At 40.3% G+C, this 19,088-nt stretch overlaps 1 protein-coding gene across 1 annotated transcript in view; it reads left to right on the top strand.

The window, feature by feature from the left end:
• The window catches only part of B3GLCT (beta 3-glucosyltransferase), a gene marked incomplete at its 3' end in the record, with an annotated part of 100,920 nt that extends 83,682 nt beyond the window's left edge, over positions 1–17,238 (top strand). The window contains exons 14-15 of the mRNA XM_084234473.1: positions 7,690–7,834; positions 17,071–17,238. Coding sequence (XP_084090599.1) covers positions 7,690–7,834; positions 17,071–17,238 — 313 coding nt within the window. The remainder of the gene's footprint in view (positions 1–7,689; positions 7,835–17,070) is intronic.
• Positions 17,239–19,088: the final 1,850 nt, after the last annotated feature.

Genomic DNA, 19,088 nt, shown 5'->3' with positions numbered 1-19,088 from the left:
ACTTTGTTCATTTGAAAGGCATCCTGATGTTTGTATATGGGTTTATGTGTTTGGTAATACAAAGGTATTCATGTGCTTTTAACATAGAAGTGACATTCTTTATGTTTTCTGAAAGAAAACAATTTTGTTGTCTTCCTTGTCTGTTGGATTTAGCTGTGACTTCTTGAGACTGGCACTTGATTCCTTCTGAAAGTGTACCTTACTTAACCAGCATTGCTTTTCCTAATTCGGTTGGTCATTCATTCACTCAACAGGCCTAATCAGGTCCAGGCCCATAGTGGGAATGCGGATGAAAGCCCTCATTCCTTCCCTACAGGAGCTCATAGTCTAGTGCCAGATTGGCAAGTAACTTGCCTAACTGTTACCGCTCTTCTTTCCCAGGCCTGTGGAGGTACTGCTAAACCTCCATAAGGGTACCTTTAACCTGTTATGTGTTCAACATCTACTTTGCTACTAGGTATTTTCCATCACCTACAATTTTCCTCTCTTAAAACTTTTTGCCATCACACCAACTTGCTTTTCCCCTTCAGAGCTTCTCAAGAATTCACTACTCTCACATCCCTGCTTCCTCAGCTCCCTCCATCTGACCTCCATGCTCATCCTTCTGTTAGGGGGAAAAGGATGTCCTAAGCTAATTCCATGCAGGCTTTGTGGACTCCACCCCCACTCCAGACCAAAGCCATCAGGACACTGGGAAAGACAAATCCCGTCACCACCAAAGGGAAGGTTGCTGGAACCTGAGGGTGGAGTTAAGCAGCCAGGTTTGGTATAAAATCAGACACGTGGGCCTTGGGGGGGCCCTTTAGGCTCTCCGCCAGCTAGTGGCTCTCGGCCAGCTCTCAGAGTGCCATTGGGTTTCCAGGTCGGCGGATCGGGTAGGACGCATTTAAGACTATTTCCCCATTTTCTTCCTGAGTTGTACATTTCCTCATTTCCCCTTCCCTTGTAAATAAACCTTTTATTAACCTTTTGTGTGTGCCTGCAGTGGAGTATTAATAAGTCCCTTTTAAGCATGCAGGTGGGGACCCACAGCCAGGCAACCCGTTTTATATCAGGGCTGCCCTGTAACACTTCTGCCTAGCTAACTTCTAAGGTCTCTGGTGATCTCCATGTAGCCAAATCAAATGGTTTGCCTCTAATATTTTTCTTATTTAGCCTTGTAGCAGCCTTTGAAATATTGACTGTCTACTCCTTGAAACACTCCTTTGCTTGCTTTCCAGAATACTGTCCTTGCTTACCCCTGTCTTTCAAATCAGACCTTTTCAGTTCCTTTATCTGTGCCTTAAATGTCTGTGTTTTCCAGTCATCTCTTTTTAGTCTTTAAAGTCTTGGGTGACTGTAACCATGGCTTTATGCTGAGTGTGTTCAAATCTCTAATCCTCAGCCTAAAAATTCTCTCTGATCTTGTGAGTCATATCCATCTACCAAAGGACACCTCCGCTGGGATGATCCACAGGTACAGGGGATGTCCACAGGTCGACACCTCCCATACTGACCTTGTCGTTTCTGATGTCAGCCTTGTTTGGTGTTCCAGTGTGCCTTGCTCAGGGTGGGCACCAGCATGTGTAAGATCCTGCCCCAGAGATCTCTCACTCTTCTCTTCTTCATGCCTTAACTCTCCTGCAGTCAACTTAGTCACAGAGTCATGTCAGTTTTTTCCTCAAAATGTCTCTTCCCATAATACCCCTTTCTGTCCATCTCAATAACTCTGGTCTATGTCTTCTTCATTTCTTAGTGAGTTCCTGGATGCCACAACCTCCTGGTCTTCCTCTTTCTCATCCTGTTCTATTTCCACTCCATGCTGTTCCCTATGCTGTAGTCAGGAGGACCTTCTGAAGCACATCTGTTCTTACCTCTTTCTTACCAAGAGGGCTTCACTAGCTTCCTATTTCTTTTATTTTTCTCTAAGAATGTGAACCTTTTCTTACTTTTGGCATCTAAGGCTAGGAGATAATTATTCAAACTTCAACAAGAGTCAAGGTGATTTGGGATTAGTCTTCATTTTAACCACTTCATTTGACTCACCCACGGGTAAGGTTTTAAACAGGCCTTTTCTTCTACCCTCCAGCCCTTAGGCCCAGTTTTTCCTTGAAAGGTAATTTGCTGCTCCCCTGTGAAGGAGACCTCTCTCTGGACTTCTCTGGAAATTAGTCCATCAGAGCTTCTTAATATCTTCCTCTCTCCAGCAGTTACAAAGATAATGGATTTTTACTTCATTCAGACTTCTGTATGTTACAATAGGGAGTGAAAGTCTTTTACATCCTTTTCTAACCTCCCATTGCCTTTAGGATAAATTCCAAATGCCTCATCAGGACTGACCAGGCCTCTCATGACCTTGGCAGATGCAGTTTTACCATTCTGTCCTTCTGTGCCCTTATTGTCAAGAAGTTATGCTGCATTTATTTTAGAGGTACTATTTTTCCCACTTTCCCCTGGTTTCTACATAGTATTGTTCTGCTGGTTTCTACATAGTATTGTTCCTCCACTTCAACCTCTTGCCTCTGTGTCCTGGCTAATCTTCATACTTTGGGACTTGATATAGTTATTTATATATTCCTGGAATCCTTCGCCCTCATACAGCCTTCAAACCTGTGTGCCTTCCTAATGTACTTTCATAGCATATTATGCAAACCATTATCATTTAATTGCCTATTTACTTTTCTGTTTCCACCTAAATGTTGAATTATTTGAGGACACACCTGTGTCTCATTTTTTATTATGTCCTCACTTCCTAGCTTGGGGGCTCACTTTTTACATGGTTCAGTGAATAAATGAATAAACAAATGCGTGAACTCTGGGCATTGATCTCTGTACAACTAACACTGGCCATCGTGATACTCTGTTTTCAGTAGCACTTTTACAAAGATGCAGACACTTCTTCATGGGATTGTTGCTTTTTTCAACAATTGATAGTAGCTACAAGCATAATGTTGAGTAGTTTCTCTAGTATTACAGTAGACTTATGATCTAGCTTAAGAAACATGTTTTTTTTTTTAAACAGCAAGTCAGGATCCATTGATGGCTTATAAGACCAATTAACAGATCATAACCATCATTTTAAAATAACAATAAAGATATAGTACAAGTACTATAGTGCATCACATGTAGTAAGGATGACTATTGTTATGTGATATTTTCGTTTCAGTTGTATACACATACACAACACATATAAATGATTGCAATTTGACATGAATTCTTGTTATCTCACTGTGGTTTGTCGTCGAGTAAGTTTTTGGAAGCCACTGCCTATCTCTCTTAAGCCTGTCCTAACACCAGGACTAGGTCAGGAGGATGGACTCCAGTGATTTATGTGTAGTTACTTTATATTTGGACAATGAGACTTATGCACCATTTGAAGCTTGTTTTCACATTGTTGCTTACTCCTTTAATGTTTCGGTGTTTATAGACAATTAGACCAATAGCTATTTTCTTTTTTTGAGAATACTGTACTTAACTATGTATTAGTAGGTAGGAAGCTGTGATTGGGAATCATTAGTTTCTTTGGCAGGCTCTTTGAAGAGGCTGTGGGCATTGTTACCAGAGAGCGCTGGCCTGTTCACCTGATAGAAGGCAAGGGCCTGTGCAAGTCTTTCTGGTGTGCTTTTCCTTTGGCATGTGTTCTTGGTTTGCAGGTATGCCCTCCCTACCTCTATTTCAATTTTCCTTCATTTTGCTTTTTTCAGTTTTAAAATTTATTTGTTAATTGAGGTAACACTGGTTTACAATGTTGTCTGTGATTGAGACGTGTGGAATCTCCCCCTCCCAGCGCTGTTACCACATCACACCCACCACCAGATCACCATAGTCCTCCACCACAGTCCATTGTGCTCCCTCCTCACTTTTTTCTCTCTGTACACACCCCCACCCACCTCTTCACCCCCTTGTTGCCTCAGTTCTACTTTCAGATTTCTGGGTTTTTTAATTGGTTGCCTTTATCTGACCCTTTGTTTTGTTTCTTTATATGCACATGTCGGTGACACTATCTGGTGCTTGTCTTTCTCTTTCTGCCTGACTTTGCTTACTTTTCTTTTTCTGACTGACTCCAGTTCCATGATTGCTGCAAATGGCAAGATTCTACCGTTTTTTTTTTATTGTGGTACATATACCATATCTTCCTGATCCACTCTCCTCTGTCCTTGGGCACTTAGGTTGTTTCTGAAACTATTATAGATAGTGCTGCAATGAACTTAGGAGTATCTTCATCCCTTTGAATTAGTGTTTTTGCATTCTTCAGGAAGGTACCTAGGCATAGAATTGTTGGATCATATGGTAAATCTATTTTTAATATATTGAAAAACCTCTATACTGATATCCATAGGAGCTGGAACAGTCTACGGTCCCACCAACAGTGTATGAGGGTTCCTTTTTCTCCACTTCCTTACCAACGCTTGTTACTGGTCTTTTTGATATGGGCCATTCTCACAGGTGTGAAGTGGTATCTCATGGTGGTTTTGATTTGCATTTCCCTGACTTAAGTGATGATGAGTGTTTTTCCATGTGCCTGTTGGTTTCAGATCCACATCCCTTCAGCATGGGGGCAGGACTTTCAGTGCAGTTGCTCGGAGGCTCTTGCAAGCAGTTTCACTGTGTCTGCTGGAGTCCCTGAGATGTGGGGAGGGAGTTGCATCTGTCTGCCTTTTATCTTCTTCAATGGAGCATGTCCACCCCAGCACTTTCTCACCTAGCTCCCCATGGTTAGGTCCACACTAAGCAGATGTGCTGCTGGGGACCATCCTGTCCCGGGAGTGTGGGTAGGAAGAGCAGCTTCTGCCCTGGCCAGCGCCTCGCACCACTTACCTTCTGTTGAATCTAGTTTCCTCAGCAGCTCTTCTGGTGCACGCCCAGCCAGCCTTCACCTCTGTTGTCTAGGATGTGCTCTAGTTTTCCCCTGCCATGGGATCCTCTGAGTCATGTGCCCAGATAGACTACTTTAGTTATGCTCCCAGGAGTGAAGTAAGGAATCTGTTTTTCTTGCCATAAATATTAGTATAATGCATAGTAAAGAAGATAACTTTATTCATCTTATAGCCTTTCAGTGGTTTTAATATTTAAATTTGGTGAGCAGAGCAGACATACATCTGATAATTTTCCATTTGTGGAGGCAACTTCATTTTGTACGACCCCATCAGCACACTAATAAGCAAATGTTATTAAAGGTTCGCATAGACTTTATGTGAATAATTAAAGTGAGGCTGTGAGTAGGCAAAACTAGAAAAAAATTGGTAATAACAATTTTCCACTTATATTTTATCTTCCTATAAAGTTAATTTTTATTGGTTTACTAGCCTAATAAACCAAATAAAAGGCCTTCCTTTTCTTTCTCATGCTACTAAATGTTGGCAAAGGAGAGAAAAGAAGCATTTTTATTTAAATAGGATTTAAGAGAGCAAGGTAACAGCTTGATTCAATCTAATTGGCATATTGATGAAATTTTCCTTGACATAGCATCTGAGATATTTTGAGGGAAATGTCTGTCTATAGTGATGCATGTCTTCTTACACTGGCCCTTTTCCTGGAGTCAGTCAGTGGTGCAGATGTCTGACTCAGCCATGTAGGTATGAAGCCCAGAGTCACTGGTGGTCACTAGACTTTCCTAGAGAAGGTTAATGTGGTGGCAGGAAGGCACAGTGCAGAATCTCTGAAATCTGGGCAGACGGGTAAAGGAGAGTTCTGGAGCCCTCGGTGCCTTTTTCAGGCTTTTATTGAGTATTTTTTAAAAATCATTTGTAGTGTGGCAACCAGGCACAGGGCAGGCAGGGGGCTGGGGGCCCTGGGAGCCTGGCAAGCTTCCCAGTTCCTCCTCTTCCACCCCCCCACCCTTCTGCTGCTGTTGCTGCTTCTGCTCCTGTTCTCCTGGCATCCCCGTGATGCCACCCTTGTAAGCCCAGCCTCTCAGCCCAGGTGTGCCCACCTATGCATGCCCACACTCTACTCCAGGTGGCTGCCATCAGGCACACGTGTAGGACCACAGGGGTCTATCATTAATGTTAATGGCGGAAGGGCGGAAAATCCTGTGAATTTTCATTTACCCTACAATCAATTTATGCTGTTTCAAACTTGCAGTTTCCCTTTTTGATATAATTCGTAAGAACTTTTTTTTCCTTATACAGTTGTGTTTTCTTATATCATCTTAAAGAAAGCATTTCTTTTTCCTCTTGTCTGGTCATATTTCATTCTTTAGATCTCTTAGCAAGGGAAGGGAGCCTGCCTCTGGAATTGTTGCAATCCCAGTGCTTGGTTACTAGGGTTAAGCTACCCCACACTGCCCCCTACTGAGTATGGAATCAACAGCTGTGAATCAGGGGTTATGTTCATGCTCTTTGCCCTTTCTGCCTTTCATAGAACTCATCCTTGGGAAGAAGATCTTTGCAAAGGCACCTTTCTTTTCTCTTGTTTGGTGTAACAAACTTTTATTGAGTGCTTGTATGCCAAGACCTTATGTTCCAAAGCCTGTGGGATTATATGGATGCATTTTAGATCCTATTGCCTTCAAAAAAGTCTTTGCTGAATGGGAATGAACTTGTGAATCTTATTAGTACCTAAATACTCTCAGCTGTGGGTTTTCCTGGTATAAGAAAATTTATTATTACTCTAGAACCAGAATGAAGACCAAAAAACAACAAATATTTTAAAGAGAGGAGGTTTATCACAGTAAGTTATACAGAAGTGTTGGAAGGGCCAGCGGAATAAAAGGGTCTGGGTAATTTTGCATAAAAATCAGTAACCATAGAAAGCTGTAATTGCCTCTGAGACTGGAGGAGCAAAGTGAGTGCTGATTCCTAGGGCTTGTTTGTGCAGGTTGCTCTCAAGTTGTGATGCTGCATCTGAACCAGACCTAGGACTAGCACACCCTGTTGCTGCTGAGGGGCCTCTATGCATGCCCTGCCTTACTGTGCTGGCTCTACTGGAGCCCGTGGCTGCCCACCATCACCTAGCTCTGCCTCAGGGACCATTGGAAAAATATGGCCCTCCCCAATGCTGCGCTTCTTATTGTCTGAACAAAGCCGGGACCTGACTGGCAGGGATGCCTGAGAAATATTGTTTTAAAGTTTCTGACTTCCTGCAATGCTAAGGAGAGCACTGAAAAACAGGAGTGGGCCCAAATTCTACCAGAAAGAACGCCACATGGCAGGTCGAGTAACGTCACATACTTGGTGATTCAAATCAGTCTTTTTCTATTCCTCTCTCTCTCTCTCTTTTTTTTTTTCTTTCTAAATCACTTAACGAAGTTTCTGAAAACTGGAATCACTTGGGCAGTGGATGGTTTTTTCCATTTTGATTTGATCTCGTTGTTAGTCATCACCTGTGTGAGTGAGGTACATAGTATTTTGGGGCCCATCTACCTGCTGGGAATGTGCACAGGTTTTGTTAGGGAGAATTTTGAAACTGAAGAGCTATTCTAATTTTTCAGTGCTGTATTAGAAAAGGAACACTGCATGGTATTAGCTTGCAAGATACGTGAGATATATATAGGAATAAAATGGCCTACTAGGTAGGTAAACAGCTCTTAAAAGTGATTTTGTTTTCATAAGAAGTACAACAACATTTCTCTCATAATAACTATTAAAATATTAAACACTCCTGATAACAACATCTTTTGTCTTTATCAGAAATGTGGCCTCTGTATTCAGATTAGTCGTCTGGATGAGCAACTCTAACTCCTTTCTCTGTCTCTCTTGCTCCTTCTAGAATGGTCTTCAGTAGAGAAGCCATCCGGAGACTTCTTGCCAGTAATTGTCGCTGCTACAGCAATGATGCTCCTGATGACATGGTCCTCGGAATGTGCTTTAGTGGGCTCGGAGTCCCTGTGACACACAGCCCTCTCTTCCATCAGGTGAGAAAATTGGTTTTATTCCTACCTTCGAGGGAGAGAAGGGGATTTTCTCCTCACTTAAGGATCCTAGTTGTTTCCCTTCATATACTGTGGAAATAGTCTTAAGAGCTGTGTGGGCAGACTCCAGGGGGGTATGTTTAACAGAGCTGTTTGTCCAGAGGGTTGGTCCTCTGTCAGGTGCAACATGAAGATGGAAGGCAGAAACATCTAGAACAGTATATGGTGTTTGACCAATATCCTTGTATGTAGGACCAAGGTTTCTTTGAGTTAAAAAATTGATGGCATAAAACATCATTAGATGCTACTTAGAAATAGGGCTGACAACATTGTCCTTTTGGCCAGTAAGTGTATATAGTTCTAAGTTTCCTCAGTTTTTACCTTGTCTACTGGCAAGCTGTTGGGCTTTCTTCCTTTTAGTTGCTATTAAGCTGAGTGACCAAACTTTATTTCAACAAGCTTACATTCTGAGGGTTGTAGAAAAGAAGCATTGAGATGATATCTAACAGTAGTGGTTGGCGCTAATTGCATTACCATACTGCAGTTGAGGTTGGAAATGGGAATCCTATTTTTAGTAGTTTTTAAAGAATCAGGTCAGTGGATGTTCTTGTATTCCAAGAATAATAGCCGCTGTACTTACACTAAAAATAGTCAAAACGCATACTTATTCTTCAAGAAATTCAAAGCCTTTTGAAATTTGAAATGTGTCACTTCATGTGTATTTTAAGTGTCCTCCTTTATATTGAAGAGAGTCCTCATGCTTTATTTAGTGACCAGTAGCCAACACTATCATAGCAGTAAATTGAGCACGACAGAAACAACACTAAGAATTAACTTGAATAAGGCAAAGAAAAATGTTCCCATTATCAAGAAAGTTCTTTTTTACATCCTTGAGGACCATAAGAAAGGATTGACTTTTAATAATAAATCTATGAAAACCTTGTTTTTAATTTATTATTATTTTTTAATTTTATATATTTTTTACATCATTTTTCATTTTTGCACAATGTTTGCATTTTCATCTTGGTTATAGCTCCCATACAATTCCCACCCCCCTTGTTTTGATCCTACTCCCTGCCCCCCCCAACCCCCTCCCACCATGTAGTGTGTCTCTGGTTTATAGTTGCTTGTTGCTTTTGATTTTTACTTTATTATAATTAGTCTCACTCATAGCAGGAATTTAGAAAACTTAAATAAAGGACCCGGAAAAAGACTAATTATAATTACGTGAAAACCTTTTTTGTGGTACTGGTCAGTAGATACTTACCCATCTTTAAAACCCTCGATTGGTCTTTGCCATTTTAAGCCTATGTGTTGTGTTATGATGACTTAGAAAGAGGCAAGTTATCTCATAATGTTTCCCTCATAGAAAAGGAAGCGTAATTAAAACTGTTGGTATGTAAGGGAAACAATTTGTCTTTGAATCTATGACAGGTCATAGATTTTTATAGCAACCTTTTTCACTTAGGGAAGACTACACCAGTAAATAAAGTGATAAGGAGAAAAGAAAGAAGGGAAATAATCTAACCCTTACGCAAAAGTCCTTTGAAGATAATTTAAAAAATTTTTATTTCTCAAAGTTAAAACTCTTGATTTCTCTAATTCACATAATCCATCTTAAGCCTTTCCGAACCTTTTCAAACCTATCCTCCCCAACAGATACTGAAGTATTTTCTAATTCTGAAGCCTCTTTTAGAGAGTTTGCTGGGATTTGAGCATTACTTTACATTTGTAATGTTTGGAAACTGATCCAAACAGTGTATTTGTTGGTATAGAGACAGAGATATAAAACAAAAAGTAATAAATCTAAAATTCTTGGTGAGTTGGGGCCTGGAAGACAGGGGAGGGCTGGCTCTTTTGAATAATCTCAGGTACAAATTTGACTGGGCCACATGTTTTCTTTGTATTAGGGAAAAGTTATTGTCAAATCATAAGCTTAGAAGAGGATTCAAAGGATTGTCTGGTTCATCCATTTGTTAAAAGCAAAATATTGGGAGCACATGGTTTTCTGTTCCTCCAAAGTTATATGCCATTAAGGAGCATGGCAGCTTGCCATGGCCAGTGAACCAGCTGAACCAAAGGTTCAAAATAACCACTTTAGGTTGCTGGAAATGAGCCAGAATCATTGAGAAGCATTTATTCCTGAAAAACAGCTGTAGTTTGGGGTAAGAAAAAGAATCTGCGGCCTTCTGAGACCGTCTGCATAAACACCCCACCCCAACACCCTTCCATCACAGGTTGGTTAGAGAGACCCATAGCAGTTTTACCAGTATGGACCAGGCAGGGAAAAAAAAAATATCTTTGCTGTCAAAATAGACTTGATTTGGGGACAGGGAGATCAAAACTCACAGGTATGTTCACTAAAACCTGAAATGGTCAAACTTGGTAGGAAACAAACAAGATAAATCTAAACCTTCATCTTTAGTTGTAGGTGTAGTTGTTGTTAGGGTCTCAGTTTCAGTAAAGGCATATTAGCCAGAAATTTACTACCTAACACCCTAGAAAGACGAAAGCAGTAGTAAGGTTTCAAAGCTTCCTGACCCATTAAGAAACTCTGCGTGTGCGCACAGACAGTGGGGTGAGCCAGTGGGAAGTAGAAACCAAGACATATTTGAAAACTAACTGAAGTTTTGAATGTGCTTCACAGCCCATACATAGGTAGTCACTTTATGGACTTCAGATCTTTGAGCACAACTTCTAGCTGTATTATAAGATGACAATAATATAAGCTATGATATAAACTGAGTTTAAGCAGTTCAGGCACAGGAGTGACTTCTACCCAAACTAAATAATAAAAATAAACATTCAAAGTTGAGTGGAAATATAGCACCAACACTCTGCAGGGAGAAAGATTCCACAGTTTAAGCAAGTTATTAAAAAATAAAAATGTAATAAAAGTAAGCATTGTGAGTTGCTAATACATTATCCAAAATAACCAGATTTCAACAAAGTATTCTGGGTAATGTAACCAGACATACTCAGAAAAATGTTGTTGGTGGAAATTAACTGACGCTGAGTGGGACGGATGTCATTTTTGGAGTTGCTGGGTTCAGAGAGTGGAGTCCTTGGGTTCATCCTGGGAAAGGTTTCACCAGAGCTCCCCTTCTACCAGCAGTGGCGAGTTCCCAGGTAAGTTCCTCCACAAGACAGATATGTTAGTTATATCCAGAAGGGCAGGTTTACTACAAAAGGGAGAGAAGAATAAAGGACACTTTCATATATACAAATGGGCAGAAAGGGCTTCCCCAAAAGGGACAGGTTTGCTAAGAGAGGCCTGCATGGTTGCAGGCAGGCTGCCTTGCAGAGAGCTGCATCTGCTGAGGGTGGTCAGTGAAGAGAAACCCCGGCAGGTACAGGTCACGGGCAGGCAGGAAGGCTGCTGCCCTGTGGAGGGACAGAGTTGGCCAAAAGGAGCACCTGCATAGGCACAGGTGGGCAGAAGGGCTGCTGCCCTGTGCCGTTGCAGAGATTGCACTGATAAGTCTTTTCTTTGGTAGGGGCTCACTCCTTCATGGGGTAGTTTGTTTCTTGTTGACTTGAATAAACTATGTAGAATTTGAAAGGGGCCAGATTTCTACAATGGCCCTCAATCTCCACACCTTCACCTTCAAGTCCTCACTGCTGACACCCCCTATGGCAGTCTGATACCTGCTTGGGTCTTGTGCTTTGTGATGTAGGCTTGGGGCCTGAGGATCTTAGTTCCTATAGCTGGGTTAATGGCTGTTAATCTCTTCTACCCCCATCTCCAGCTCTTGGCATTACCAGCCAGGTTTCTGATCTTGTGGCTCCTCCTTTCCAGTTTTTCTACCCTTATTCTCCATCAGGACCAGATCTTAGAATTGATAGTCAGAGACTTCAAAATAGATTTTTTAAAAATGATAGTTGCATAGTTAAAGGAAACTGTGTTCAAAAAACTTAAAAAATTTGAGGACAATAACTCAATGAATAACAAATTTTAATAGGAAAATAGACTGTGATAATGAGCCAAATGAAAAGTAGTTGTAAAATCCAATAACTGATGTGAGAAATTGTCTAGATGGATTTAGCAGTAGAAACACAGAAATTCAGTTATTTGTAACATAACAAGATTGAGAACAAAGGAAGTATGGACAGTCTCACCTTTTAATTTAATATTGTATTCAGAAGTTCTAGTCAGTGCAATATGGCTAAAAAGAAATATAAGGATGAAGATTGGAAAGGAGGTAGTCAAATTTTCTTGATCCACATGAAGTCATTTTTGGAGTTGTTTGGTTCTGAGAGTGGAGTCCTTGGGTTCATTTTGGGCAAAGTTTCACCAGAGCTCCTCTTTCAGCAACACTGGCAAGTTTCCCAGGCAAGTTTCTCCATAAGACAGAGATGTTGGATCCAAAAGGGCAGGTTTATTATAAAAGGGAGAGAAAAGGACACTTGCATAGATGCAAGTGGGCAGAAAGAGCTGCCCCAAAAGGGACAGGTTTGCTAGGAGAGAGGCGTGCATGGTCACAGGCTGGCAGCCTTGTGAGGAGAGCTGTCTCTGCTGAGGGAGGTCAGTGAAGAGAAGCCTGGTAAGGTACAGGTCATGGCAGGCAGGAAGGCTGCTGCCCTGTGGAGGGACAGGGTTGGCAAAAAGGAGCACCTGCATAGTCACAGGTGGGCAGGACTGCTGCCCCGGCCATTCACTTCTACCCCCACCTCCAGCCCCTGGCATTGTATGAGCCAGGTTTCTGGTCTGTGGTGCCTCCTTTCCAACTTTTCTATCCTTATCTTTCATCACACAGACAATGTGATCTTGTAGGTAGAAGAAATCCTAAGATTCCACTAAAGGGAAAACAAAACAAAACATACTGTTAGAAATAAATAGGTAAATTTAGCAAGATTGCAGGCTACAAGATCAATAGACAAAAACAATTGTATTGTTTTAATAACAAGAATTCTGAAAATGAAATGAAAACTGTCACTTAAATAGTATCAAAATCAATAAAATACTCAGAGATAAATGAAAAAGAAGCTATACTCTTCAGTGAATATAAATTACTGTTGAGAGAAGATCTTCAGTAAATGGAGAGCTATATACCACATTCATGAATTGGAAGACTCAGTGTGTCATGATGACAAATTCCATTGTTGTGATTTTTTAAAAATTCATTTAAAAGGGGTTTTATTAGCTCATTTTATTCAGGTAAAATTAACTCAGACTTTATTATGAATGCACATATGATGTCTTATTGATCAGAAACAGATTTTTAAATTAAATACCTCACAGTAAATAATGAGCACATCCTGCTCCCAACTCTGCTCCAAGCGTCCATAGGACCTAGTTTTTACCTCTAGGGCAATACCGTGAGAGCTAGCCAAGTTAGCCTACAAAACTGACCAGAGGAGGGGAGAAGGGATTGTATAGGGACTATAACCAAGATGAAAATGCATACATTGTGTAAAAATGAAAAATGATGTAAAAAAAAAAAATATATATATATAAAGCGACCAGATACCCATAAGAAAGGGATGATAAGGGAAAATTGCTTTCTCTGCTTTCATAGGTAAAAAGGCTGTGGATTTGTTCCCGTCCTCGTTCTAGCTCTTTGGTATGCAAATAAACTTCACTGAGGCCTTATTCCTTGAAATAAATGTATTCCCCTAGGGTGATGGTCTTCATCTCTTCCTGACTTCTTGGGGCTTAACCTCAGCACTTAGTTAAGGGTATAACCGTTTGCCTTCTTCAGCAGTTAGTGGAAGTTTTACTGTCATTTTGGATTAGAGCAGTTAACCAAACAAATGGATACAGATTTGATTCCTGTGGAATATGATGTTTCCAGTAGACAAAGGCTTTAAAAAAAAAAAAAATAGGAACACAGAATCCAGCGAAATTCATTGCCCCACCTCCCACAAATTGATCTATAACCTCAGTGTAATCTATATCAGAATTATATTAGGCTTCTTTAAAGTAATAAATAAGCTGTTGTTGCTGGAAAATACCAGATTCTTTCTGCCTGTCACAATTGTCGAAACCAAAAGACAAAGGACAAGGACTGAATCTTTAATATGCACTTTAATTAGATCAGCAAGCTAATCTGAGAACTGAGGAGCATCATGCTCCAAAGAAAACTGTTCTAACACCTCATCTCTAACGAGCTACTTTATAGTGAGTTAAACAAAGGCAGTTAATTATCAGTGAACGGCCTTCACTCCAGGCAGTTAACAACTTCTGGGAGTTTTATGGCACTCTGTCTCTCTGGCAGTTCCCACACTGCTGGCATCTGGATTTAGAGCACTTCACTCCTTCGGGGATGGTCAGTTTCTGTCAGAGATGGCATCCATCACTCTTCCAGGTGCCTCCTGGATTGGAAAGTTAACTTAGAGCAAACAGGTTGTGACCAGGTCAAATGGTGTGTGTACATGCAGATTCCAAACTATACATGGTGCCCTGTTCATCAGTTTGAATTTCTCCCTCTTAATGTCCTTGTCTTCATGCAGGTTTGGGTAGTCTCTCATTTCCTGCACACAGTTCTGCCATACTCTACCTCTGTTTCTGAGTCTTCCCTCACCCCTAATGACCCTGCCTATTCGTGTCAGGATTTCTTTCTGGCATTGTTTTGTGCCCAGAGATGTGATTATTAGAGAATTTTGGATGTTACAGATGTCTGTTTGGATGCATTTTAACTCTAGTTTGTCTGATTCTTTTCCATTATCTCATAAAGCTTAGCATATTCTAATGCTCAGTAAACCACTCCACCTGCTCCTGAGATGCAGTTAATTACTTCTAGAATCTGCATCAATAGAGGAAAGATATATATATGCATTTCATATGGCTTTCCTCTTATTAAATGCATTTGTATCTGCAAATATTCATGTTTAAGTATGAAAAAACAAGAACAGATTTGTTTTCACTGTCTTTATGTGTTTATCCGGGGACCGCTGTGAAATTATCTGAGAACTGAGTTGAAAGTATAAAGTTCTCCTAGGTTTTCTTCACTGTCAGTGAGGTCTTAGATGGCCTTGCCAATAAACATCATGTAATATATGAACTCCCTCAGATAATATTTAAAACCATCCCAACTCAACTAGGCTTTATTCCTGTATGTATTTTTGGTCTGTCTATTTCTTTAAAATTCTCTTCTATATTTTTAACTCCATGAGCACATAGAATTCTTTTAATCTTTTAAACTTATATATATATATATATATATATATTACATCATTGTTCATTTTTGTACAATATTTGCTTTCTCCTCTCAGGTGTAGTCCCCATAAATTCCCACCACCAGTTCACCTGTGCACCATCATCATAATCCCTTGTGCTCTTCCCTCCTCTGTTTTGATCTCGCTCCCTCCCCCTCCTCTGCAAAATGTCTCTGATTTATAGTTGCCTGTTAATTTTGTTTTATTTATTCTTGTTATTTTTTCCTGATCCCTTATTTGGTTCCCCTATATTCCTCCTATAAGTGAAACCATCTGATATTTTTCTTTTTCCTTCTGGCTTATTTCACTGAGCATAGTCCCTTCTACCTCCATCCATGTTGCTGTGAAGGGCATGAGTTTATCTTTTTTGATTGCTGAGTAGTATTCCACTGTGTGTATATATATGTCATCTTCTTGGTCCAGGCCTCTGATTTTGGGCTTCTGGATTGTTTCCATACCTTACCTATTGTAAATAGGAGCACATAGAATTTTTAAAAGACAACAAAATAGCCATTATGAAACTCTTTATGACTTTCAAAAGTCATTATAAAATCTTCCTCACAGATATTACCGTCTGAACACTCATCTGAACACTATTATTTGTATCTCTATCAGATAAGGCCTCCTGAAGTGGCCAGGATGGTTAGGGCATGCTGATGTGGGGGCCTGAGGCACGGTGCATTGAAGACAGGCTGTGGGGACCAGGGACACTGCACCAGCCCATGCCCCCATTCCTGCCTCTACTAGTCATATTACCCCAAAAAAGTGATAATTCTGTAAGCTCTGGTTTGCTCATCTCTAAACTGGGAATGAATCATGATATTCTGACCATCTTGCAGGACTGTTTGAGGGACTAAATGGGATGAAAGTATTCTGTAAACCATTGAAGGGGGTCTAAATATTCACATTCAAAATTTAGGCAGTAATAAAAAAAAAAACCTAGAGAAAACTTTTGTTCTTAAAATATATCTAGTTTTGGGCCTCCCTGGTGGCACAAGGGGTTAAGTCTCAGCACCATCGCCAACCAAGCTATCGCTAACCAAACTATCACCAACCAAGCTATCCCCAACCACTGCAGCATGAGTTCAATCCCCAGCCAGGGAGCTACCCACATGGCTCAGCAGACCTCTCCAGTCTCACCTGCTGCTCCCCTCAGCAGTGTATTTCAGTGTCTGGTGAATCCTCTCACCCACCAACCCCTGGCCCGCACCTAGTGAATCCTCTCACCCGCCAACCCCTGGCCTGCACCCATAAGTAAATAAAAGAAATCTTTAAAAATATATATATATAGTTTTACTATTTTAGTATTGACAACCTAGTGAGTTACTATACAGCACAGATAGGCTATATAATTTGTAAACAAAGTTAGTATTGAGAGATCATGGATGCTTGGCTTAGAGCAAACAAAATAGTGTCTGGTGTCAGTTTCCTTCCATATCCTATAGGTTACTGATTCTCTTTAAATTTCATTAAGTTTTAGAGATTTCAAGATGATAACTTTTAGGCTCTCTTGCAGACATTTTGGGTTACTTGAAATTTCCATGGACACTTCTGGAACCAGGCTAATATTTAGGTAGGAAGAGGGTGCCAGTCCCTGTCTTACCCTTCTGCCTGATACTATGCTAGTGCAGTGGACAGGCAAAGGTACCCCGATGAGCTCCTTGGTCCAGACCACCCCCCTCAACCTATGTGACCAGTTTCCTTAGTGGGACATGTGAAATAATTTTTCTGCCATTTTGCAGGAGTCATAATATAATAGTAACTTAAATGACTTTGCAAAGAAAACTTTTTCTATTTATTATCATGGTTGAGGAATCTAGAGGTATGACTATGTACCAGAAACAACAACAACAAATAAAAACAGTAACATTTGGGATATTTAGGTAATTGAGGCAATAAAGCAAAAGAGCCTACAGTTAAAGGGAAGAGGGTGGAAAAGATTTTCCTTCTTACCTTTAAGTTCCCATAACCAGTATTAAATATTGAAGGAAAGCAGGCGCTTCGTAAATTCAAATACTATTCTGAAGCAAAATTGCATTGGATGGATAAGAAAGCGTAGTTCTCTGTTCTCCTCCTGGCAGGCCCGGCCCATGGATTACCCTAAGGACTACCTTTCTCACCAAGTTCCCATATCGTTCCACAAACACTGGAACATCGATCCAGCAAAGGTATATTTCACGTGGTTGGCACCCAGTGAGGAAGACAACGCCAGACAGGAGACAGAAAAAGTCTTTAAAGAAGAATTATAAAGCACGGTGAGCAGAGTTTGGGTAGTAAAAGCAGCCGAAACTGACTTCATCCTGCCGTGCTGTGGTCACAATACAGGGAGAGCCCTGTGGCATTGGGAGTATCCTAACTTTAGGTGGAAATTATGTATATTGTACTTTTGAGGGGGCAAGAAAAGGAGTCATAGGGATTTTTTTTTCTGGGAAAACTCAACGTGCTTTTCTATTATGCAGTTATTGTAATACACTGTGTTGACTGTGTATTCTTCAAGCTGTTATACAGGAAAATAATTGGTACCAGAAGTCTCCATTCTGTTCACTCTCTTCATTATAATGAAGATTTCAGTTGGTCATGAGACTGGGGAGAGGTGACTGTCCATCATCTTGTATATAGAAGACAGAAAGGACTTAGTACAAGGACAGTGTGAACTTTTTAAACCATAATGTTAATGATGACAATTATTGCCTGGTGACTCAGTAGCAATAATGCTGTATTATGGATCATTCATGAAACATCATAACCATCTAGATATGCAGTCCCCTGTTGTCCGTAATCAGGGTTGTTATGTTTCATCCATTTTTCTGTTTGTGCCTCATCAAAAAGAAAATAAGAAGTCTTTGACTAGAGCATTCTGTTTCTTTAGAGGTTCATCTGCATTCTATTTCTCCCTAAAGCCCTATCTTTATGACCTGCTTGTAACATGAAAGTATAATGGATACTGCCAGGAAATAGTGTCCTCAATATTTAAGACAATGTTGTGTTTTATTCAAGTCAGTGAGCACCATATCAGTCTCAGGAAGTGAATTAATTTGTACCTGAAGCTTTACTTTTATTTCTCTTTGAACATTACTTAACGACTCTCTCCTGACTCAGAATAGGCCTTCCATCCCCAAGCACCATAAAACCCTGGTGAAAGAACAGCATGGTGATTTGGCAGTTTTCCTGGGTTCTTAAGACATGACATTTGAGCATAGTATTTTGAAACAGCTCTAATTTTCAAATCAAATCTTTAATATATAGTTATTTAACATACTCAATATTAATTTGTAAAAAGTACTCTGTATTTTAATGTTTTAATCTTGTAATTCAGTTTTCTAAAGGTATTTGCATAAAATTTGATTTTAATGTCTAAAACTAATTTTGGTATATCAAATATTTTCCTCTTTTTTTAAAAAATAAAAATTCCCATTTGTTAACTTTGCTTGTAATGCTTTTATAGACAAGCACAGGGTTTTAAAAGCCATACTACCAGAAGTACCCATGTGTATGTTTTTTTAACGGTATATTTTTCTTCTTAGATTTGATTCATTTCCAAAGTGATGCAATAGTATTTATCATTTTCTCAAGTTAGAGAATACCAGGACTGGTATGTTTTCAGCGATACCTGAGTACAGTGGATTCGTTTTGTGACAGTGGATTTTGTGACCCATCCAAGTACTAACCCGGGGCTGTCAGCTGGGTTAGAGAATGCTAAGGATTTATAGATCTCGTCAGGCTGTTGCTGTGACATCAGCGTGTTGTCATACTGGGATTGTCGTCATTGCTGCCATCGTAGTCACCTTCGTGTCATCTGTAATGATACTGCTGGAGAGTCTGTCTGTCTGACCCAGGGGAGAAGAGTCTTCAGTCCTTCCTACTCTGCCTACAAATTCTCATGCTCAAAATACAGCATGTTCATTTGACAGGGTTAAACCAGCATCTGTGTGTGAAGATCCATGCCAGCTTTCTTCTGTGTTAGGATCAGTGCCTTCTACTGATACCGGAGCGCCTCCTCTGGTACTTTTGGTGTTTCTGTTAATTATGTTTACTTTTTTGGAACTATGTCACCCTAACCACCAATAAAGATCTTTGTCTAAGTTTCTGATTTCTCAAA

The sequence above is a fragment of the Talpa europaea genome, assembly GCF_964194135.1.
Source record: "Talpa europaea genome assembly, chromosome: 6".
Lineage (NCBI taxonomy): Eukaryota > Metazoa > Chordata > Mammalia > Eulipotyphla > Talpidae > Talpa > Talpa europaea.
Note: the sequence above shows the minus strand (reverse complement) of the source record. Positions and strands in the feature narration are given on the sequence as shown.